General features: G+C 38.2%; 1 protein-coding gene across 3 annotated transcripts in view; it reads right to left on the bottom strand.

Moving 5' to 3' along the window:
* map2k5 (mitogen-activated protein kinase kinase 5) overlaps positions 1-15,922 on the bottom strand; it is a 49,425-nt gene extending 33,503 nt beyond the window's left edge. For 2 of the 3 annotated variants that reach the window (XM_063881942.1, XM_063881944.1), the window contains exons 1-8: positions 15,496-15,922; positions 14,128-14,176; positions 11,756-11,823; positions 7,746-7,818; positions 7,022-7,062; positions 5,380-5,447; positions 5,201-5,249; positions 3,733-3,797 (exon numbers count right to left, since the gene is read on the bottom strand). In XM_063881942.1, the coding sequence (XP_063738012.1) occupies positions 3,733-3,797; positions 5,201-5,249; positions 5,380-5,447; positions 7,022-7,062; positions 7,746-7,818; positions 11,756-11,823; positions 14,128-14,176; positions 15,496-15,594 (512 nt within the window). In that variant the 5' untranslated portion in view covers positions 15,595-15,922. The remainder of the gene's footprint in view (positions 1-3,732; positions 3,798-5,200; positions 5,250-5,379; positions 5,448-7,021; positions 7,063-7,745; positions 7,819-11,755; positions 11,824-14,127; positions 14,177-15,495) is intronic. The other variant, XM_063881943.1, reaches the window with a different exon arrangement.
* Between the last annotated feature and the right edge of the window lie 10,085 nt (positions 15,923-26,007).

Below are 26,007 nucleotides of genomic sequence, written 5' to 3'. Positions count from 1 at the left end.
GAAATGTGCGGGACTTTTGTCTGCATTGTAGGTTTTATAATTAACACTTGCAATGTTTTTTCGTTTATCTCCGCAAAACATTTTCAATAAGTTAGTAAATTACTTAATTAATGTAAGTAAATGACGTTTTTGTGTAGGCCGATCCGGAAGTAAGCTGCGCATGGGTTCCTTCGACAAAAAAGCAATGCAATTTCTCCATAGAATTCTGGAATATTGTAAAAAACAAGATTTGTGTAAAACGAACCTGTTTGATAAATGCTTGGTTCAGCCGGATAATCTCCACATGTCTACCTTACTTTTATAATAGCATAAATCTTATCGCCAGAAGCAAAATGCTAACGTTATGCTATAAACCAACTACAGACGAGTACAGCAGGGTCGCAGGGCTTAAACGTCATGCCAACTTAAGATGGTTTCAACTGACTTTCGTTCATTTGGTGCAAATTGTAATCCCACCCAACTTCTAGACACAATCTGAACATATCTGGATATAAGTTACGAGGTGTCCACCAATTACCCAAAAAGGTTTGGCTGTTCAATATACAGTCTACTTGAGGTAGAATACAAAATCAATGGAGAGAATGGGCCGAGAGAGTGAGGGAACAGCCACGGGTGTCTAAGTGCATGTCAACACATTCACCGTCAGGTAAATGTGATGTTTTAATTGTACCATTGGATCCATGAGTCATGAAAGTGGCCTGTGTGTCCTTGTTATTGTATTTATAAGCCACAGAGTCATTTAGATTGCTGGACACGATGGACCTCTGAGAGAGTGTGTAATAAAACACAAAGGCCGACATTGATGGATGGCTAGGTCAGTGTGTGGCTATGGAGAGCTGAGATGCTGGTAACATCCAATTGAGTCTAAATGGCTCTGGGTCATAAATGGGCTAAGAGGTTAAAAGGCGGGGGAGTCATTGATGGTGTTTTCACACGTGATAAGCCTAATATAAGCTGGACCAAAGGGTTCAGTGGTTGGTGAGTATGTATACGGTGTAGTGTCACACACATTTTTTTTTTTTTTAAATCAGAACAATAATTTGAGCAAACACCCATAGCAAAGCCTGAAAATGATTGGTCTATTTCCTGTATACTATACTTTTGGCAGCAAATACTTGTAAATCTGTATTAACAGAAAAGAGAAGAGGGTTTTATATCCCTTGCTATAATTTAATTAAAGTTTTGAAGGGAAAAATCCAGCCAAACTATATATGAAACTACACAAAGGTCAGAAAATCGCCATTATTTAATAAGGTGACGAACGGCCTGAGTTTTACACATCAAAGGGGACACCAGGGACACACACAAAATAACTTAAAAATAAAGATAGGGATGCAATTAACAGTTATTAACAAATATTTCTAGAAGCCAATCTCGAGGCAACCAATTCAATCAACACTTATTTCTGAAACAAGTTCTGACGACCAGTCTACTTTTATACGCCCTGAAAGACCACTAACACAGGCTCATACTTTCCCTTTCTGTTTAATATACAAACAGACTATATTCAGGTTCTTGTTTTATAGCAAAATGTCAGTATTGAAGTTGTTCTTTAAGTACCTTATCAACATTAGTCAGGCCTGCAAAGTGTAGGGTTGCCTGCATTAAGTGCAGATGTGTCAGTGAATTGGAAAAGACACAGCTCAGGTGAGCCAAGGCAGATCTGAACTGTGGTCTACAATTACCTATGTTGCTGTAGTTGCAATTAAATCCATGAGACTCTTGGGTTGATGGAGCAGCTGAGCTGTCAATTGGGCCCTGCTCTTAAAGTGGATCTAATGGCAGGTGATGCTGCTGGACGGAGCTGGGTAATACATGTTTGCTGACTAGGCCTGAGTGAGGACTCTTTTAAGAATGATTTTACTTGGATAAAGAATGTTTGTACTTCAAAACATTTGCAGAAGTAGAGGCTTCCCTGAACACGGTTGATGCTTATCAAGCTACTGCTGACTCAGCAGAGAGGACAGGTAGGCCAGGAAGGATGCAGCTGGATCAGTTTGACATTGGACCTAGCTAACTCAGTTTAGTGGGTAGAAAGTGAAACTGTGACATTTCTGGAAGTATTAAGGAGAAAAAGAAGAAGCTCCTAAACTGGACAAACTTCTATCCTCTGTAGGTAGACACTGTTGGTAGCAGAGCTACATAAGCAGACACAAAAAAGATAATGTTGTTAAGATCCAAAAATGGTGCTGAACCTTATGAGGTCTTACATCTGAACTTTGATTAATCTCAGATTTGATGCCATTTATAATCTTCAAAATGTAAATATATATATACATATACATACATATATATACATATAGGTGTATGACTTTATCAAAGATTGGTAGCAGCTTTATTTATTTAATTGTTGATTTGATTAGATTCATACATGTGTAATAACAGGAACAAGAGCAGAACCAGCCATCCTTTGAGCTTTGCTTTACCTTTGATTTTCCAGCTGAATCAACATGTCGATTAAAAAGTCTCAATTACTGGCACACAACAAAATGATGTTTTTAGTTTAGATATTAACTGCTTTGAGTATATTTGTAACTTTAACAGTATGAACACAACACATGCTCAAAACCTGCTGAGAATTAGTGTGCAATATTTTGGGCATGGAATGTGTTCTGGGACATGCTACATCGTCAAGTTGTCAAAAATCATGTTTGTGCTCTTCTTTCATCTAAGTGAGATATATATTGGTTAAAATTAGCATGAAATAAAACACTTCACAACATTTAATATGACAGACACAGACTGTTTTTTTTTTTTATCTGTGTGTTTTTTTCTTTATCGTATCCTTCCAACCATAAAAATTTCAGCGCCAAAGAATATGGATTTTTCTGCTGGACTAAATTGACTGAGAAGTTGTTGGGCTTGCAATATTGGCCTTTCCCACTGCAGTGTAACCATTTTTGGTGCCAAACTGATCAACAATCCTATTCTCCAACAACTATGAGAGATTGGCTTTTAATGGAACTACCTCAGTCATAAAACAGTAAAAGGGGGTTGGAAAGAGAGGGGTGAAAATAAAAAAATGACAGTTTTGTGGATTTACTAGATGAGACATTTACTGGGTTTGCTGGGGACTGCGCGAAACAGACCACTCTGTCAAGTCAAGGTTAGCCTGAGCAGTGATCAATACTTCAATCTCAATAAAACAGTTCAATAGCTGAGGATTGATGGGAAACAGAAAACACAAGGTGGGGAAAAGAGGGATAGAGGGAGCCGCACAAATGCCAACCTTGTCATAACGTTAGCGGGGCAGTAATACATTTGTCTGGCCGGAGAGGATGGAGCTCTCCCACTATGGCAGGTAATGTGCGGGACTATAGACAGATTAAGTCAATTGCTGTCAGAGCTTACAACCCCGAATCAATATCATATATGTTTGCAACCTTCAAACCAGAATAAATAAATGAAGGTAAAGACACAAAGCAGCCTGATAGATGTCACACCGAACACTGAAAGATAAATGGATAATTTGAAGGAACGGAGGACGGGTGGGGAACAAAGGAGACCCTTCGCAGAACTCTTATTGCAGAGTGATTAGTTTCTTATAAAACCTAAACATAAACGTCTAAAACTGGCCACTAATTGAGACATTCTTCCTTACATTTTGCACTATATAAAGCTTTGACATCCCTGAGTAAATCATTCAGACTCCCCCCTCAGCAGGTATCTTTTCAGTGTCACTATATGTTAGTGTGCTGTGGCCTTGTCATGCTGAGAGTCGGAACAACTTACTTGTAAACTGTGCCTCCGTTTCCATGGCCGAGTTGCTCTTGGTAGTTGATGTCCTGGGCATTTATCTGCAGGCACAGGTAAACAATAAAGGTACCTACATGTTATAACATGAGAATACATGCAACCAGTGGATAGTATGTTACTACACAGGTGAGGGAGAGAAGAAGAGAGAGGAAGGTTGACATTGTCACAGGAGTCTATAAACAAGACAAGCATTCAGGTCACTACAAGTTCAGCGACAGAAGGAGAGAAAAGAGGGACAGGAGGAGAAGAAGAGGAGATCAATACAACATTTACTGTCCAATTTATAAAAAGACATTGTGCTCTGGTGAGAGGGGGAGTAACTGATGTAGAGTTTGATGATGATTTGTTTGCAGTCGTCATTCCACTCTACTTTGATTTGAAGTGTCAGAGGCGATCTTGTAAAAATATTGAGTACTATGATATAACACTGAAATTCCTTATCATTTAAGATATATTATGCCTTGTGAATTAAACTGGAAAATCCCAATTGCCAGATACTTTTGTTTGTTAACAATCTACAAATTAAAACAATATATTAAAAAAAGTTATTTCAAATGTAATATTTGCATCCAAATTGCCAGAATGTATAATGTCTGGTAAATAATTTAGCAATTGATTATTTTTCAGTCCATGCTGCATTACAACAATTCATTTGACATTTGTATGAACCCTGTGTGGCCCTCAATGACTAATTCAATGTGGGGCTACCAAAAGTAATTTTGTTTGGACATAAAGCAGAAAGCATCATAACATATCTGTAAGTATGCATGCACACAACAAACAGAACACACACACACACACACACACACACACACACACACACACACACACACACACACACACACACACACACACACACACACACACACACACACACACACACACACACACACACACACACACACACACACACACACACACACACACACACACACACAGATTGAATTGATACCATGGCAAGAGGAGGGAGTAAAGAGAATGGGAAGACATGCATGAAAGGGGAGAGAACAGCTCTATTAGTTCACTGTGTAACAGCCGAAACCTGAGAGGACAGTGGCTTAATTGTCTCTCTGATAGGGTAGTGTGTCTGTGTGTGTGTGTGTGTGTGTGTGTGTGTGTGTGTGTGTGTCTGTGTGTGTGTGTGTGTGTGTGTGTGTGTGTGTGTGTGTGTGTGTGTGTGTGTGTGTGTGTTTTGTTTTAAAAGCTGTAACAGGGTTGATCCTGGAAACTCACAGACCCCATGCTCCTAGTATGACATGGTGACGAGACACAAACAAATACACACTCTATTACAGTACGTGCCCACAGTTGGCTTCACCGAAATCAATAGATGAGCCAAACCACTAGTGAGAAATGTGTTTGAAGTCAGTGGAAACTAGGTGTGAGAGCAGGAGCGGTGAGATAACAGCTGTGAAATCTACCTAAACCCAAAACACAGGCTCACCTGCCCATTTGTCAGGATCCTCTTCAGCTCTGCAGACGACTTTTTTAAGCTGCAGGAAGGAACACAGCACAGTTGACACAAAATGTCTTTCTCAGACATCTTTCTACTGATCCGTCAACCATCTGACTGAGGTTTATTCCAGGCAGTTTAACATGCTTCTCATGCCCCGGCAAGCTCACCTGTTGTTGGCCATGGAGTCCGGGACAGCGTGAGTGCAGTCATTTGCTGGGTTAGGTCTTGTATTAACCTGAAGGTGGTAAAACACAAAAATGAAAGAACACAAACACACACTGAGACACACATTGTGGTCAAGGCCAAAACACAGGCAGAGAGAGACAGACATATGGCCAGACCCCCTAATGAACAAGAACAAAACACAAGCTCTCCGTTCAGCCTGGAGGTTAATTGGCTTTCGTAGCAGAGAAGGGAGGCAGGCAAAAAAGAAGGAAAGAGGTGTCCTCATAGAGGGGGGGAAGGAGGATGGACAGCACAAGGCAAAAGGGAGGAAAGGAGATGAAAGGGAAAATATATTTGTATAAAAGTGCAGCAATGTTGATTAAAACCCAATTGATTTGGACAAAAGCTGCGGAAAAATAAGAAGGTTTTTTTTTTGGCCTTATTTCCTTTATTGGACAGATGACAACATAGAGGCAGACTGGCAATGAGGAAAAGAGAGAGAGAAAGAGGAATATGACATACAACAAAGGTCCCAAGGTGGAATCGAACCAGCGATGTTTGCTTATGTTGCATGCACTGTAACCATTTGACTCAGACGCTCTGAAAATTTAAGTCAAGATAAAAAGAATGCTAAACAAGGGACATTGGTCTTTACATCGATTTATCTTAATCTATGTTTACGCCAAAAACCCTTTGTACTCAACCCAGATATCGTACACTAAAGACCCTGTAAAGGGTATACTAAAAATAACTCATGTAATTGAGGTCAAAGGGCTGCTGTGTTGGGTCCGTTAAAGCACAGGGATTGTCTCTTTAATTAGTGCCCAGGAAGACCTAATTTAAACAGCTCACTAGACTCCCCTCAGCCAATTACTTTGATATTAAAACAGGAGAAAAAAAGGGGAAAGATTACCAAAGCATTTACGTTTTTTTGGAAAACATCATCTTATTGACACAGACCCTTGACCTTTACAAAACCTGACACAGTTCAGTAGTTGTTACCAAAGCTCCCCAGAGGATACATTAAATTAAGCACTTTCAGTATTTGGAGAGGGGGACGATAATATTATTGAAATGGAGATGGATATAATATGGATAATCTGGAGAGATGGAGGCGGTGTCAAGTCATTTAACCCATGGTAATTAGCATGAGGTTCAATAGCAACATATGCCTAGCATAAAATGGGAAGTTCTGTGCGAGGCCATTTGTGAATGGCAGAAGGGGGGCGTTGTAATGACAATTTCATGGTTGAACAATAACATCTTCTTATTGACTTAGTTTTTGCTCTAACCAACGCTGATGTTCTTCCTATCATAGGGAATGAGACTAACATAATACTCTGGAGGGGGATTAAAAATCACGCCTCGCATTTAAATGTCTATCCCGCCAGAAGAAGCAAGAATTCGAGGAGAGAAGAGAAGGAGACGAGCCCCACCGCACCCACAGCCATCCCCATAAATCCCCATACATAAACATAGACAAGGGGAGCAAGAGAATGAGTGAAAGAAAAAGGACAGCCTTGACTTCAAGTGACATTTCAATAAGTGGAACAAAGTGTTACCAATCCATTTGCCTCAACTTCCCTCCCTCCCCTCCCTCAGTTCTCGGTGTAAGGCAGCTGAAACAATTATTGAGATAGGTACCTTCAGGCCATGTATGTTCCGGTTCCCTGGAGTCTTGCCGGCTGAAACAGTAATTGACTAGATTGTAGAACACATCACTGGGCCATTTACAAATGTGCTGGAAAGGAATCAGTTCTTTGTAAAGAAAAGGAAAGATGAAATGAAATGAGGGTTATTCTGAAATTAGTTGTGATTGAGAAGTTGGGCTCTTGAGACAGCTGGTGTTAGGTAGGAAGGAAAAATCAGAATCACACAGTGAGAGGAGAGAATGATGTAAAGAGAGAGACAGAGTAAAGGAAAGGGAGACACTGAACTTTTAAAATATTGTTAAATATAATATGACCTAAAGTGGTGTTAAAAACAATATGAAAATATAGAAAAGGACTGTATTAAAAAATAACAGTCAAACTAGTTAAGAAATAAACTACGCAGAAATGTGGGCAAGGGTTATAGCCTGAACACAAGCTTGCAGTTTCAATGACCTTGTAGCAAAAGACATGTATATTTATAAATAACTGTCAATAAAATAACAGAAGGTGGCACGGAATTTGAAATGTTTTCCAGAGGCTTCATTGCTTACCTCAAGTGATTAAATGCTTATATTTTCTAACACATCACAAGTGAAATACCTACATTTTGGTTTATATGTTTTGGAACAATAAAATGTGAATATTTGTATATATTGAGACTTATCTTGTGATTGATAATCAACACATGAATTGCAAAAACTGTGACATGTCACTACTACCTCGTGGAAAAATCTGCAGAGGGTCCGGCAGCAGTCCATTCATGCGTTGCTCATTCATTGTGTTGTAGTACTGAAGAAGAAGAGGGACAAACAGGGGTGAGCGTACTGTTTTTAATTCATTATCACACACACATACATGAATAGAGACACTTTGTTTCATTATTAAAGGATAAGTTAAAAAGAAAAACCTTGGTCAATTTGTGATTATGATTATGCACTGCACTGTTACATTTTAGAATACTACACATAGAAAAATGTAATCCAAATGAAGAGAGGATTAAACCACAGTGTTCCCAAAAATGTGAGCCTGCTGTGCTGAAATCTGTTGCCGATGAGGACCAATGCCCTGTGGGCTTGTTCTGGAGGAGTGTAGCATTAACCCTTTTCTCCTCCAGGTCAACAGCTCACCAAACACTCATATCCTACAGGACTAGCGCGCGCGCGCACACACACACACACACACACACACACACACACACACACACACACACACACACACACACACACACACACACACACACACACACACACACACACACACACACACACACACACACACACACACACACACACACACACACACACACACACACACACACACACACACACACACACACACACACACACACACACACACACACACACAATGCAATAATTGATGTTTCAGTTAACCAAACCATCTGCTAAACTGGGAGTGTGTGAGTGTTTCTGAGTGTGTGTTTTGTTTTTGTCCTTATCTTTTTGAGGCTTGAAACCAAACAAAACAACAAGACTTTATTGAAGACACACTTTAGAAGATGTATTTGTGTAGATGTACATGTTCTCGGGTTTTTGTTTACAATCCAGTATGAACCACTAAGTCACCACTGCGATATGTAAATTTGCTCCCTCATTGTGGGGGGAGGAAGGGAGGGAGGGAGGACGATGGGACCGGCTTGGATGGGAAAGGATCAGAATGGCTACCCAAGTGGCACAGCTGTTATTAAAAGGCCTATTTATCACTGTCAGATCCCTCCTCGCTCCTAGCCCTCTGCTTTCGCCCTCCAGCATTTTCACTAGGCCACATCCGAACAATGGGCCTAATACCAAAAAACATGTTGTGTGTTGAGGTTGAGGAGGGGGTCGGGCTTCACGTACCTTTAATTTTCCGCTCAGCTAGTTTATTGATTAAGGCTGCAATTACCACCTAATCTGTAGTAGGTGTGTTATTAAAAGACATTCTCCATTGTTGGCCAATAACTAAACAGTGTCCGATCCCAAATACCATCGCTCAGCCTTAAGGGACAAGTGGGAGAGCGGGAGCAGAGAGTGGGTCTCATCATCATTAGCAGACTAAGGGGAAAAGGGAGTAAGAATGGAGGAATTAGAACCGCTACCTCCAGGGGGAGCTGAGCGAGGAAGGGATGAGGTTACATGGTTTTTTTAGCACCTGACACAGGCCAGTCTTTAACTTTGAACAGGGGCGTCTGTCTTTCAAGGTGTCAAACAATGATTAGAGATGCCTAGAAGACTTGAGAGTCTCGCAGGAGCATGTAGCAATCAATGTTCTCAGTGACGGGGGATACTTTTCACAATAAATGCCCTCTGCAGACTGATGTTAATTAAGTTCTGAATTTGAGCATTAATTTTGCTCTGCAACAAGGAGCATGAATTTTTCGCAAGGCTATGTTTAAACAGAGGTCGTGGATGAAATAAAAAAAAAATCACAGTGCAGTGTCAGTTTATTTCAAAATCTGGGATGTAATTGATTATCACAGAAACATACACACAGAAAAGAATGCACACACAATGTAACCATGAGAGACCCTAATGAAATCTCCCACCTTTCACCTAACAAGCAGGTTTCTTTTAATTCCTTTTAATTTCACATAATGGCTGTCTGCACACCTGGAATTAACAACACTGAGGAAATATCCACTTGGGTCTCTACGGAGTCCAAATGGCAAACACAGCAAACAACTACAACATCACAAAAAAATCCTCAGAAACGAAATGCAAATGACTGCTGAATGACTGCCCTTGCATAGGAGATTCAAACTACTCGGCTAGTGTAAATTATATTTTAGTGAGCCCAGTATTTTCCAGGTGATCAGCAGCTTTTTGTGCACTTGCCTGTCCCATGAGGAGTAGAAAGCTATTAAACGGCTCTTGGATTTGTTTGCGAGAAATTCATGTGGCTTTTTAAAATCTGTGGACAAAGCAGTGCAGTGCTGTGGATACTCAATAGCTGTAATGCAGGTCAGGGTCGTAAATTAATATTTTAATACAAAAATATTTGAGCAAATTAAATGAAAAGAGAAACAGAGAAAATACAACTATAGCTCATAGTTGTATTGCAATTATTTTTCCTGCCATTTAAAAATACTATTGCTGGTACTGGATATACCATATCATGGATTGACTTAGTATCAAAAGTCGGAAATAATGCAGTTATACATCTCCTGAAAGAAAAAAGAACGCCTTACAAGGATAATTTTACTTCCAAGTAGGATAGTTAAATCAATATTAAGATATAATATTAGCACAAAAGGCAAAACATTATTGCGGTAATACCAAAACATCCAGGACAGGAAACCAGTGAAACATTAATGGTACATAAGGACCCAGATCTCCTCGAACGATACTTAAAAAGGACACAAAGCACAGCAAGGCAAAAGAACCTCAAAACTTGTGACCCAGATTTGTGAATAAATAAGCTGTCTGAGGTCAATACATTATTTCATCCCAGTTTTTACAATGCTCATCGGCACCACAGCTGTCTCATTTTGCGTAATAACCATGCTACCCTATGCTACTTAATGATTAAAAAGCAACCACAAGTGAATGCATGGAAAAATGGACAAAAAACAAGGAGTATAAATTGTGCCTGTGGCTCGCGCAGCATCATTGTGAGCTGATGGGGGGTAAAAGACATCCACAGATGAAAGTAGATTTTGAACAATTCTGCAGCCCAGGGGGCCTCGCTCTTTAATGAGGCAAAACTTTAAGTACTGAATAATAAATAATAAAAATTGACAGTCCATTTAGCTTTCAGTGTACCTCTTAGAAAAACCCATTACACGCCATTACTCTTACTGTCCGTGGCATGAACAGTAAGTATTGTGGAATATGAAAAAGCACAGCACACGGTGGGGGAATGGGTAGGGAAAGTGTGTGTGTTTGTGTGTTTGCTGCTAAAGACTACAAATTAGCTGATTTTTTAAACCTTGGTTTAAATACAAATGGATGAGGCCTCAGAGTCTTCATGTTGTTGAGTTGCAGACTTTGAGCTTGACTGGTTAATGTTAGGATAGGTCGTCGGGCAGCGACTGGCTTGAGTTTATGCAAAGCTCTTGAATTGAACTACTTTTGACAGGCACAGTCTACCATCTACTCTGCGTCTAATTCCTAAAGGAAACTGATCTAAATATGCTCTGTCGTTTACTTTGACTAGCTGATTCATGCTTTCTGTTAAGAGAAGTTTCCGTTAAGTTTTTCTTTATGGATGTTTGAGCACCACAAATTGAGTGTAGTTTTCTGTACTATTGAGTCAGTATATCCAACACCTAGCATCTCAAAACAAAACAAAAAGATTTATCAAAAGCTCTACAGGTATATGTATTTTGGATTTAAGGCTGACCTGTCCATTTAAACAATTTTCTTGCCAGACAGTAAACTCTCAAGTTGACAAGTTGAAAGTAAGTCACTCAAAAAAGACAGGACTTTTAAAACAATGACCTAGTAAGCTTAATCAGTTCAACTTCAACTTATTTGTATAACCTAAAAAAACTAATTTAATCCACGAAAGGCTTACAGAAAAAAACTGCTCAGAGACGTACACTGGATGTTGTATCCACATTAAAGACAGAAATGGCTACAGTGATATGTGACCTTAATGTCAGTTTTCATCAGAATTATATTCTACTGGCCCCCAACAACTCAAAAAAACAACAACAACAAAAGACAATTCTGGGATATATCTGTGACATGATTAACAAATCTAAGTAATGACTCCATTATATACTTACATACGACAACATGGCTTTGAGTTCTTCATCACTTCTTACAGTGATTCTGTCCCCCACCTCGTCTTCATCTAGAAAACACATAAGCATCTTTTTTAAACATTCAATTACAAGTTAAATAAATAATAAAAACATACACCATGTGTAAAACCAATATTTTTTGTAACACAAAATTAAACTACTTTAATATCTTTACCACTTTAATGGTGAGCTGTTTTAAAATATCTGAGGCAACACATTCCATTTATCCTTGTGTTTGCATGATGAAAGTCGTCTTTAGACACTCATATTGAAGCTTATAAGTTTGAGGAACTAAAAAAGAGAAAAGAAGCAATACGGTTGCAACATTTGAGTTCTTACCAAAGGGAAACAATACTTTATTTATTTTGAAAAGTGATAACATATTTTCGAAAACATGAAACATGCAAACATTCATGACATGCAATGTGCATTTTAAAGTTTTATGAGCACAACAGACGCAGCTGCATGCAATATAAAAGACAAAAAAAGATATTCAGCTTTTGCCATTTTAAAGCAGTGTAACTTTTTATAATTCTACCCAGAAATGAGAAATACATTTACAGTGGGGCAAAAAAGTATTTAGTCAGCCACCAATTGTGCAAGTTCTCCCATTTAAAAAGATGAGAGAGGCCTGTAATTTTCATCATAGGTATACCTCAACTATGAGAGACAAAATGAGAAAAAAAAATCCAGAAAATCACATTGTAGGATTTTTAATGAATTTATTTTCAAATTATTGTGGAAAATAAGTATTTGGTCAATAACAAAAGTTCATCTCAATACTTTGTTATATACCCTTTGTTGGCAATGACAGAGGTCAAACATTTTCTGTAAATCTTCACAAGGTTTTCACACACTGTTGCTGGTATTTTGGCCCATTCCTCCATGCAGATCTCCTCTACAGCAGTGATGTTTTGGGGCTGTCGCTGGGCAACACGGACTTTCAACTCCCTCCAAAGATTTTCTATGGGGTTGAGATCTGGAGACTGGCTAGGCCACTCCAGGACCTTGAAATGCTTCTTACGAAGCCACTCCTTCGTTGCCCTGGCAGTGTGTTTGGGATCATTGTCATGCTGAAAGACCCAGCCACGCTTCATCTTTAGTGCCCTTGCTGATGGAAGGAGGTTTTCACTCAAAATCTCACGATAGATGGCCCCATTCATTTTTTCCTTTACACGGATCAGTCGTCCTGGTCCCTTTGCAGAAGAACAGCCCCAAAGCATGATGTTTCCACCCTCATGCTTCACAGTAGGTATGGTGTTCTTTGGATGCAACTCTGCATTCTTTCTCCTCCAAACACGACGAGTTGAGTTTTTACCAAAAAGTTCTATTTTGGTTTCATCTGACCATATGACATTCTCCCAATCCTCTTCTGGATCATCCAAATGCCCTCTAGCAAACTTCAGACGGGCCTGGACATGTACTGGCTTAAGCAGGGGGACACGTCTGGAACTGCAGGATTTAAGTCTCTGACGGCGTAGTGTGTTACTGATGGTAGCCTCTGTTACTTTGGTCCCAGCTCTCTGCAGGTCATTCACTAGGTCCCCCTGTGTGGTTCTGGGATTTTTGCTCACCGTTCTTGTGATCATTTTGACCCCATGGGGTGAGATCTTGCGTGGAGCCCCAGATGGAGGGAGATTAGCAGTGGTCTTGTATGTCTTCCATTTTCTAATAATTGCTCCCACAGTTGATTTCTTCACACCAAGCTGCTTACCTATTGCAGATTCAGTTTTCCCAGCCTGGTGCAGGTCTACAATTTTGTCTCTGGTCTCCTTTGACAGCTCTTTGGTCTTGGCCATAGTGGAGTTTGGAGTATGACTGTTTGAGGTTGTGGACAGGTGTCTTTTATACTGATAACGAGTTCAAAAAGGTGCCATTAATACAGGTAACGAGTGGAGGACAGAGGAGCCTCTTAAAGAAGAAGTTACAGGTCTGTGAGAGCCAGAAATCTTGCTTGTTTGTAGGTGACCAAATACTTATTTTACAGAGGAATTTATAATTAATTCTTTAAAAATCAGACAATGTGATTTCCTGGATTGTTTCCCCCATTCTGTCTCTCATAGTTGAAGTGTACCTATGATGAAAATTACAGGCATCTCTCATCTTTTTAAATGGGAGAACTTGCACAATTGGTGGCTGACTAAATACTTTTTTGCCCCACTGTATGTTACTTCTCTTAATATGAGATTAACTCTCCAACTCACCTGTTACATCAGCATGCTTGATCATAACAAACCCTCAAACTGACTATACGCATATAATTAACGTTTTTAAAAAGAGTATTTTTCTCTGTCAGAACTGCAAAGAAAAAGATCTTAATAATTATAACGAGATAGATGGAAAGAGATACTTACATTCAAAGGCTGTGACAGTGGCTTCAGGCATGACATCTCTGATTGCAACCTGAAAATATTTGGTAGAGTGAATTAAAACCAGAAGAAGTATAACACATAAAATAATTAGATTATATTAACAGCAGAGAAGTACTCAGATCTTGTACTTGAGTAAAAGTAGCGGAGTGTAGAAATACTCTGTTACAATGAAAAGTCCTGCATTCAAAATGTACTCAAGTAAAAGTTGAAAAGTATTAGCATCAAAATATACCAATAGTACCAAAAGTAAAAGTACTCATTTTGCAGAATAATATATACGATATGTTTTGATTATTATTATTGATGCATTAGTGTTATCAAAGCTGGTAAAGGTGCAGCTAGTTTTAATGACTTTGTATACTGCAGGGTGTCTTGTGAATTTACTCCAGGTGGAACTAAAGTCTGATTGAAATGTTAAATATATATCACATCATTAATCCAAATCTGCAAAGTAACTAAAGTTATTAAATGAATGTAGTGGAGAAAAGTACACCATTTACCTCTGAACTTAGTGGAGTAGGATAAAAGTACAAAGTTAGCATAAAATGTAAATACTCCAGTACAAGTATCTCAAATTGTACTTTAGTACAGTACTTGAGAAAATGTATTTAGTTACTTCCCACCTCTAATAAACAGGTAACTTTTAGTGTGTCTTAGTTTGCCGAGCCCATTGGTGGAAGGAAACTATGTACATTTACTCAAGTATTGTGTGCACTTTCCATTTAATGCCACTTTATACTTCTAATCCACTACATTACAGGGGCAAGTATCATACTTTTTACTCCATTACTTTTATTTTAACACTGAAATTTCATTTGTACACATAAAAAACCATACTACATAGTCTCTACATTTGGTCTACATTGAAGTACTACAACACGAAAATAATATTACATGTATAATAACAGGATTAAATAATAACTATAATAATAATAATAATAATAATAATAATAGTAATAAAATACTGTGAAAAGAGTCATCCTAAATAACAAGTAGTTTTGATATTTATACATTTAGCTAATAAAACTTCTGTACTTTATATTAGTCTGAAAAGATCCATTGTGCAGAACGAGGACTTTTACCCTTTTACTTTAAGTATATTTTTTGGATGGGAATACTTTTGTACTTTGACTTAAGTAATATTTTGAAGTCATGCATTTTACTTGTAGTGGGAGTATTAATGACTATAGTATTTGTACTTTTACTTAAGAAAAGGATCTGAGTACTTCTTCCAACACTGCCTCAGGCACAGTGTGAACATGTTGTGATGCTCACTGTACAGCTGTTTCGAACTGTGAACAGCTAACAGCAAATGACAGCTAGCTAGCTGTTAGCATGTTGATCACTCACCAGTAAGTCATTGAAGTTCAGAACAGATGGACAATCAACGGCCGAGTCCATATCCCCTGCCGGTGTTTTTATACGGATCACTATTGCCTCGGTGTCCATTGCGCAGAGGCTATTTCTCCTTTATCGAGGATGAGCATAAAGAAATAACATTGAGCCTCATAATAACACTTGACTAGCTAACGAGACAATTTCCTGCATTGGTTTGCTAACGACACATGCTAGCATCCTGCTAAGTCCAGAGACTTTTCTCAAGTGATGCGAAGATTTAAACACAATAACAATTCACGGTCATGTCATAACAGCGTGAAAGATTCAGATTCAGGTGAGAATACGTGGCGGCCTGCTCTTTGAGGCAAAGTGTTACACTACATATTTAGCAATGAAGCTAGTTGTGAGGAAAATATAACTGCCCTAACAGCGTTTCCGAATCAACATCCGCTCAGGGAGTTTCAAAATAAAAGACCACTCATTGCTGTACTTACTGTTTGGAAGCACGTTTTTGTTCTTTACCCGAGTAGTTCCATGTTATGCTGTTTCCTTTTTTGCTCCTGTTCTTTTCTGAGGTAAAAATTTTACTTTTTGGCCCACTAAATTTAAGTGAGACTTAAAGTCACCAGTTCAATCTTTACATGAAATTCACTGAACGTGATTCAGTACTATAATACAAGTTCATACTTAAAATGCATAGTTACATAAAGTGGGTCTACGTTGAAGAAGTACGACCACAAATAGGCTCTTACATGTGCTTGTTTTTAGAATTAACAAGCAGAGATAATGAAGGCTGTTGTGCCAATTTGACCAACAGAGCTACAGTAGTGTGCTTCCAAATTTGCAAACAAAAAAAGCTTATTGTCAAATATTTAAACATTATGAAACACACCTTTAAGTCCATAAAATGATAAACTAAATGACAGACTGTGCTCCTGCCCAAAATCATTAAAAACGTTTTCAGTTGCTCAACAGTTCTAATGTTGCTTTTTAGGACAACTCTTTTATGCATGACTGATTTCTAAATTACACACATGGTGTGCGAGGAATAGTTCTAAACTGGTTAAGTAGCTATTTAGATAACAGACAACAACACGTAGAGTTTACTGGTAAAACGACTGAGAGTGTGAACATTGAATGTGAAGTTCCACAGGGCTCGGTCTTGGGGCCTAAACTTTTTCTTTTGTGTATCAATGACATATCTGAGATATCAAAGATACTGCAGTTTGTGTTGTTTGCAGATGACACCCATTTCTTTAGTTCAGGAGATGATTTAAAGCTTTTAGCAGAAAGCATTGTAAATGAAATGGCCAAACTTAAAATATGGTTTGATGAAAATAAGTTATCTTTAAATTTGAACAAAACGAAGTTTATGGTTTTTGCTAATAAAAAAAAGGGTGAAAAAGTTTCACTGTCAATAGATGGAGTTTGTATTGAAAGAGTGTCTGAATTTAGGTTCTTGGGTGTGACAATGGATGATAAATTGACATGGAAATCACATATAGCACATTTCTGTTTTGAATAAAGCAAAGTATGTGTTAGATTACAAGGAAATGAGAATTCTGCTCACTGGTTTTGCAATATTGTAGCTATTGTGTGGAAGTGTGGGGCAACACGTACATGAGTAATATAAATCCATTGTTTATGTTACAGAAAAGAGCAGTAAGAATTATTCATTAAGTGGAATTCAGAGAACACACAAATAGTCTGTTTATCAAGTCAGGACTTTTGAAACTTAAGGATTTAGTTGAGTTCCAGACACTACTAGTTATATTCAGGGCAAAAAGCAAAGTATTACCAGAACATTTACAAAAAATGTTTGTTTTTAGTTCAGAGGATGAGGACCGAAGAAGGAAATTTCATTTTAAGCACCAGTATGCACGGACTACTTTAAAGCAGATGTGTATTTCAGTGGTTGGAGTCAAACTGTGGAATTGTCTACAGAATGATTTAAAGGGTTGTATAAATATTTTTCAGTTCAAGAAGATGTATAAAGAAAGAGTAGCTAATCTTTATGAAGTGGCAGGTAATCTGTTTCCTTAGTTGATTGTGAATTTGTGTATATGTCGCTTGTTTCTTTTCTCACGTTACTGTAAGTATTTGTTGTAAGTAACTATAATTGACAGACCATCTATTTTGATTGTTTATTTATGTTTTGAGTAAGGGGCAGGCAAAATAAGATGTATTCTTCTCCCTGCTCCTTTTCGCTCATGGAATGTGCAAACAGAGTTGTGCTTTGAATGTGAATTGATTTTCTTTTCTTTTTTTTCTTATGTTGTGCACCATCATGAGCGGAACAAATAAAAAATGAAAATGAAATGAAAAGATTCAACAACCAACTTGACTAAACAGTATAATATTTAATTTAACTTTGTAAAGTGGATTTTTTATTGCAAAAGGTTTGATATATTTGATATGTCATTGTAGTCATTATTTCCCCCTGACAAAACCAACATCCTATTTGTGAATTGGACTTAGACTGAAAAGATCTGCAAAGAAAGTGAATAAAGGCAACACTGGGTGACACACCATGTACAACTAAACTGGAATTATTGAATGCTCCATCAGAATAAATTATATTCACCTTGGACTGATTTAACACGGGATCAAGTTTATCAACAGAGTACCATTTTAAGCATACAATAGCTTTCAGTAGGTATGGGTTGGTATCTGATGCGTCCATATTATTTTCATAAGTGACCTTAGATATCTCTTGTAAATATGTTTAGAATATTGAATGAATGGTCTTTGCTGTCACAGAAACTCAAAGCTGTAGAGATGAACAATTGATGAGGCCCTTCAACCGTATCGACAACACACCTGAGCTAAACTCATTTTAAAAAGTAAAAGGAGTACAGAGCAGCACAACGACCATAACTTTCCAAGTATTAAAAAAATATTTTCACCTCTTTCACTTTACATTAACAGAGCATTAGTATTTAAATATTTCCAATAGGACTGAGTCATTATTGTTTAAATGTTTCCAATACGTCTGAGTCATTAGTGTTTAAATGAATGAAAGGCAAAGGGGCACTTAAAACCGTTGTTGATTACGGCCTTATGATTGAGGAGCCGCATCAGCCTCCCTGCTCGTTCATCGAAGAACTCTGATTGCAGTTTCAAGAACAAGACATTGATCCCTGAACAAAATGAAGTCTTTTTTTTTTCTGTTAATTTACAGCTCTCTGCTCACAGAGCTGATACTCAAGCCTGTTTACCGGTGTTCTGTGTAATGATAAGAATGTGTTAAAGCTTGTTCTGTGTCCCTGTGGCTCAGGTCTGTTTGGAAATGTTGCACTTGAACACAATATCAATGAGATGTACCCTGTGCCAGCCATTGCACTAGATTAGGTTTCACTGGCTGCTGAAAAAAAAGTATTGGCCTGAAGCTGAACTTCTTTGTCAGTTATTACCATCTTAATTGAAAGAAAAAGACGTCCTCAAGGTAAAATAATAATAATCTCATATCAACAAAATATTTTTCAAGAATTAAAATAGTATATGAAGGATCAGCCCTTTTTTTAGAGTTTAAATGTATTAAATAATTTTGTTATTTTTGATAGTTGCATTAGCATTTTTATGTATATATATATATATATATATATAAGTATATATATATATATATATATATATATATAAGTATGCAAATTAAAAACTAATAACTAAAGTAACTACATTTGAATTACATTTATTATCCACATTACAAGTACAGTATTTAGTAAGCGTACTACTTCTCAGTCTGTCAACTGTCAAGCATACACACAAACACACACACACACACACACACACACACACATGCACACACACACACACACACACACACACACACACACACACACACACACACACACACACACACACACACACACACACACACACACACACACACACACAAACACAAAGGTTACAAGTTCATTGCATCGACCTGCTGTGCACTTATCTAATCTCGTACACCTTTACAAACAGCTGGGTTAAAGACCCATTGATTTCCATGTAATGTCTGAAATTATTACTGTGCCTAATTGTTACAGGGGAGAGTAAAAGGGAAAACAAAGCCAGGCTATCAAGCGTTGTGATTAATGCCTCCACCAGCACTGCTCTCTGATGAAAAGCAGAGGATCTATATGGCACTTTGTCAAACATACTCTCCCAGGACTTGACACTATAGGTCCTTCTGCTTTAGGGGCAACTAGGATGAAGCCCAGTCAGCAATCCACATTATCAGAAATCAAACTCCTGACTTAGCTGGGAGGAGAGAGTGGAAAAGGAAGGCCAGCATCCGCTGTCTGGTAATTAAAAGCCATTTTATCAGACCTCCTCTCTCGCCCCGTACCTCTTTCTTTCTATTGACAAGCTGCTTAGCACAAAGTGAGCTCAGTTTGACTCTGAATATATGAGGCACACTTATTTAACTTTCTCGGCAAAGAGGGAAACGCAAGTAAAAGCAAGACACCAACAAAATGGTCCAGCAAAAGTGCACATTACTAATTTTTCATTTTCATTTATAGTTGTTTTTGTTGTCCAATTAAGTGTACAAATTCAGCCTGCGTTTCTTCTTTTTCGTCCTCATCTAATGATGATTATTATTCCATTAGTCTATGTCAAATGTATTGGTTGGCTTGTTGTGTTTATTGATTAATGAGCCAGTCAGCACTGTCCTACTTCACTGTAATGCTGATATAGAAGGTCTTGAAATACTATTTGTCTGCTGGTTAAGCATCGATCATTCTCTGAGATATTGATTGTTACTTGGTAGCTTTCTATTTACCATGTCCCTTACCATTAATGGTAATTATTCAATGTAAAAATTGATAAGCTTGTGGTGGTTCAAGCCATTATTTACCTTGATTTAACCAACAGTAGGGAAGATTTCACTGGCTCCTGTCTCACAAAGGAGCTGCTGTGAGTTTAGTAAGAAAAAAAACATGTCCCACCATCTGTCCATGGCCACGTCCCAACTCAGGTATCCAGATGCGAACCCTGCGGCTGAAATAGAGATGTGTCTCCTCAGCCTTGAAGCCTGAAGCCTGTTGTTTATTGACGCTGCCAGAGTCCCTGCTCAGATCGATACCCTCTCTCTCAGATAGGCCTTCAACACACAGACTCCAAATTGAGGTCAGGATATGTAGAGGGTTATGACACTTCAGCAGATATGAATTGCCTGAGAGGCAGCGATCATTTGTTACACCTTCCTTTAAAGCTCATCTCCAAGTTGACCTGTGATGAAGCATGAGGCGTGTGTGAGTCACTGGTGTGAGAGTTACGAGGAATGCACCAATACACGGACAAAGCAGGTTGGAAGAAATGGAATTTGTGACTACTTCTCAGCTCTGGGAACAGCATGCTTTCCCTGCCGATCCTCATGTTTCAGATTCACCTCTGAGGTCCTTTTTATGGCTGCATGTTGTTTCTGTTGTTTCTAATAAAGAGGAAATATTGGTGCCTTCCTGACCTGCTCATAGGGGCCATAGAAGAATTTATGGGGTATGTCTTCTCCATAGAGGCTGCTTCTGAACTGAGCGTGACATAAATAACACATCACCAGTTCACCAGAGCTCTCTTGACTCCTCTCTCCCGCTGTGGTCAAGTGACTTTATTGAATGCAAGATGTGACTAAACTGTGTTTTTTTTTTTCAGATGATACAGTGAAAAAGAAAAACGGCTAAAGCCATCAAATATTTTACTTTCTTTTCATGATGAACAGTTACAGCTGAACTGATGATTCCCATGATGAATCTCTCGCTCTAAAAAGTATGTCCGCTTCGCAGGCCGTAACTTCCAATACAACATAAAAAATATTAATTTAGTGTTATATCGTATAGTATTTATCAAGATAGCTTATTGCAATGTCATTGCTGGTGGAGGTAACCAATACTATTGAATAGTTTTATCTACAGAAGGGTAATGAAATCTTAATCTTTGAAGTAGGTGATAAAGATGCCAGATAAAAGTAAAAACGTTTTGATGTGAAGTTATAGAAGATTATAGAATCGAATACTCAAGTACAAGCAACTCCAAATTGTCGTTGTTGTTAAGTTGCACCGTTTGGTTGCCGAACAAAACAGGACAAACACTCTAGGGCAATCTTAGGCTGGGGGCCAACTGCGGCCCGTGGTCCATTTTGAATCGGCCCTCAGCCGATTCTAAAAGTATAATGGAATATGGCCCACACATACAACTTGTGCTTGTCTTATATTGTACATCTTAAGCAACTGTGTAAAAGTACTGTATATATAACAGTATACATGTAAATAAGCATTCATTCAAATAAAGTTGAATAAATATTAGTTGATAACTAAGCCTAATAACTTGTTTACATAACAAGCTTTAAATATACTCTTCGATTTCCCCTCATTATAAGCAATCTGAGGCTTCTGTTTTGAAGAATGAGCTGCCAACAAAATAAATGAAACCCTATGGAGAGCTGTGATGTAGGCTAAAGCATATTCAAGTATCAAGAAATATTTACCTACATTTGATTGATTTTGCTAACTTATAACCTAATTTATGAGGCAATATGCATCACCTTTAGTGAGTGGCCCAGCCTTTCTAATATGTTTTTCTGTATATGGCCCTCAAAGAAAAAAGTTTGGACACCCTCGTCTAGGGGGACATCAATGTAAATAAACAGTAAGTAAAACATTCAGAACAGAACAGCAACAACATTGTAACTGTATATACATGCGCGTGCTTATGTGCATGACAGTGGCCAAGAGGGGCGGCCTCTCTCTAACCACATATTGATTTGGTGCAGAGTGTCAGGTAGCCTGTTTGTCAGCTGAAATATTCATCAAACAGATCAACGGAAAGTCTGGCTGCCTTTTCATCTGACAACTGCCTGTCAATAATTGATAGGGAATGAGGTAAATGACTTAGTTAGTGTTTGGGGGGTCCTTCTCTTTCTGTAAGTGATGCCTCTGACCTTTGGTGTGTGAAAGAACTCATCATGGTCACTGCTCACATGTCATATAAAGCGGAACACAATCATCTGAACAGTGAAAGTAAGGAAGAATACAACTAATATAATGAAAGGAATAACTGAACATTTTCCTACTTTCCTTATTTAAATGTTTCCTTCTTATTACATTAAATCTTGTTTTGAATGTTGCATTTTTATGCTTCAGTTGTAAATTAAAATGCCACTTTAAATTATTAATATAACTGCAAAATGTGTTCAAGATGATGATGATTTACTAAATCTTGGATATTGTTTAGATTATACAATACAACCACATAAGCACAGTGAATTATTGAAGCTAAATAGATGGCTGTTTTAAATTAGTAGGCTAAAATGCTGAACAAGTAAAACAGATATTAAAAGATAATTTATTGAAAGAACGTATTCAGTATAATTTAAGCCAAAGAATCATAGCATGGAATGTTTATACCGGCACATTTCTTTATACCTGGCAATATTTCTTGAAGTGTATTCAAAGGATCTATCTTAATAAATGTGACACCTTAACCCCATAATTCAGATACATTTGCTTAATTTCCAGTTACCAAAAAAACATCCATCATTCAGGGTCTTTCAAATAGACATGTTTAAAATGCTGCAAGGAAACTGCTGTCACTTAGCTGACCTCTGTCCTCTGTTTCTTTTTTAGAATCAATAACATTTGACAATAGTATTTATATGTGATCAGCATGCATTGTGGATAGCAAGTTATTTACGGGCTGTGGTTAATCACTTAGGCCATTAGCGCCTACCTACCCTTTGTCTAATTTTTTGCAGACAACTCACCTGATACTGTTGTGAGTCAGTGAGTCAGTGGAAAGTTGTAGTGTGGTTGGTGTGTGTTGGTCCCTCCTGTCAGATGAGATTCTTCTGACTGCCAACGCACTAAAATCTTTATACTCCTGCCTATTGTCTGACCTTCTGTTCACAATAACCAATAGTGGCTGCACAGCGTTTTTTATGGTTGCAATTCCCTGTGAAGTAATGCACAGATTTTCATGTCACATTTGCAATTTATTCAAAGGACTTTACATTTTATAACATTATCTACTTGGGTCTCAAACTGCCATTTCGTTCAAACTGGTTTCATCTTTAAAAAGGTTTTGTAAAAACATATGTTTCATTTAAAATCTAGTAACTATGACTGGCGAATAATTTGAGGAAATAATAGTAAGCAATTTTAACCTGGAATTTTCAGCTTTCTATGAGATTGATGTGTGATTGAACATTACTGGAATACATGTTGATGGCAAACAATAAGCCATAGTATCCGTGAAGAAAGAGAAATGTAGTGAAATGTAATGTAAGCGATTTTAATTATTTGGAAAAAATGTTTACCCTGAATGCAAAGTAACTTAGAAAATGTCTCACTAAAGTATGATAAATCTTGTGTCTTTTTGGAGGTGATTTTTAACTGGTCTATACTCATTTTTGCACCATTTATTATTTTTAACAAAAAACATAGAAAGGCCATTGTGCTGTATTGAAAGCTGACTGACACAAACCTAGTTACAAATGGGAGAAAAAATACTAACAAATATTATTTGTGCAAGAAAAGTATTAAAGAACAGTCTAGCCTTGAACCCAGCAATAAGCCAGGAACAAAATACCTCTGACTGGCTGTTTTATATTTTTATCAAAAATACTCAGATTCTCCTCTTTTCTTAAAAGTTATATTTGCTGGGCATTTGATAACATGATGTTCATTCATATACTTGATGGATTGATTGATTGATTGCTTTATAATACATGTTTTCGTTATTAGCCACTATACTGTAGCTATCATCGTCCAGTTAAATCTGTGCTTGTGTGTTTTTGTGTGTCTGAGTGTGTGTCCTCACGGCTTCATTATGGGATATAACAAAGCCCTGGAAATACAACCTCCTGGGGTCTTACCTGGTTGTGGCAGCCCCCACTTTTTCATTAAAATCTGCAATCCTGCAGCTGAGGCTCCATTACACCACAATGTGGCAGCGTTTTACAAGGGCAAACATATGCGACCTGGACCCAACCTTCAAATCTGCCCTAATAGATAGATCTTTTGCTCTTCTCTATTTTATATCAAGTTTGAATGCAAATTGATGCAGGCCATTTTCAAAAAATGTGTGCTGGGCATTGATGGCCTTGCTCGGCAGATTTCTCAAGCTTCCCTTGTTTAAGTATTGAAACGTCTGCAAATTGAGGAGCTTACAAGCCTGTCTAAAGGGATGCACAAGGGTCCATGTTTTTTTTCACCTTGCAAGTAATTGCAAAAGTTTTGAAATATGCAAATTGTGTTCAATAATACGACTTCCAAGAAGACATTAGGTTTATTCTGTTTTGTTGTTTTCTGTATTGGCTTTCCATTGGCAACATTTCATCTGCCACATGTAGTAAAATCTGATTTAGTCCATTCCCTAGACCATCATTATGATTTTGCTGGGCATGTGAGAGCCACAGAGGTATTGAAGTGAGGTAATTGAAGTGTCCGAGACCAACCTTCTCCGGTGAGATGTGTGAGGAACGAAGCAATGTAATTACAGGTCATAAGTTTACCACCTTAGAACCTCGGCAGGCACAGGGAGGGCTCAGCCTGTCAAGCACACAAACACACACACACACACACACACACACACACACACACACACACACACACACACACACACACACACACACACACACACACACACACACACACACACACACACACACACACGCACACACACACAAACATAAGTGCATACAGCCATCATTTTCCCCCAGAATCAAGTGTCATTACGCGTCTAAATGGAAATATTCAACAAAAACACGTTTGATCTTAACTGAAAACTTTTGTGCCAGGAAGTCTAAGTATCTCATTGAAAGCTACGGTATCTTCAGGTCTATCCATATAATACTGCCCCCTAGTGGCGAAATACGGAGCCCCCATGAGTGATTAAAAAGGAGCTGTTTTTAGAAAGACCTTTCTGAAGACAACTCATTTTAAAATTGATATACCATTTTCTAATATTCAGAAACATTTTTGAAGCTGTAAATTCATTTACATTATCTACAATATAAAGGGGCATCAAGAAAAGTACTTTGTCCTGGAAAGTTGGGCTTTTTGTCATTGATTTCGACACATCCTTTACCTGGTGTAGTGGTGTGACTGTATCAGGGTGAGTCCCCCAGTTACACCCTCCCCCCTCTGTCATTTGTTATCACCTCATGGCTCCTCCACAGCACGGTGCAATTGGCAGAGCTCCTCCAGGGTGAAGGGGTCAAGCATTTAAAGGGAATTACCTCATTGACACAATAAGAGATGACAGTTTATTTGACGTCTTACCACCACTTTACTCCCCTCCTACATCCAGCCCTGCCCTGCATCCTAACTGCTCCCAAGGGACCACTGGACCTGAGTGTGTGTGTGTGTGTGTGTGTGTGTGTGTGTGTGTGTGTGTGTGTGTGTGTGTGTGTGTGTGTGTGTGTGTGTGTGTGTGTGTGTGTGTGTGTGTGTGTGTGTGTGTGTGTGTTTGTGAGTCTTGTCATTTTGTCTGTCCTCATGTGTTCATTTGTCTAAAATAGCTTCATTGCCTGACTCATTTGTG

Source organism: Eleginops maclovinus, chromosome 4, assembly GCF_036324505.1.
Source record: "Eleginops maclovinus isolate JMC-PN-2008 ecotype Puerto Natales chromosome 4, JC_Emac_rtc_rv5, whole genome shotgun sequence".
NCBI lineage: Eukaryota > Metazoa > Chordata > Actinopteri > Perciformes > Eleginopidae > Eleginops > Eleginops maclovinus.
Note: the sequence above shows the minus strand (reverse complement) of the source record. Positions and strands in the feature narration are given on the sequence as shown.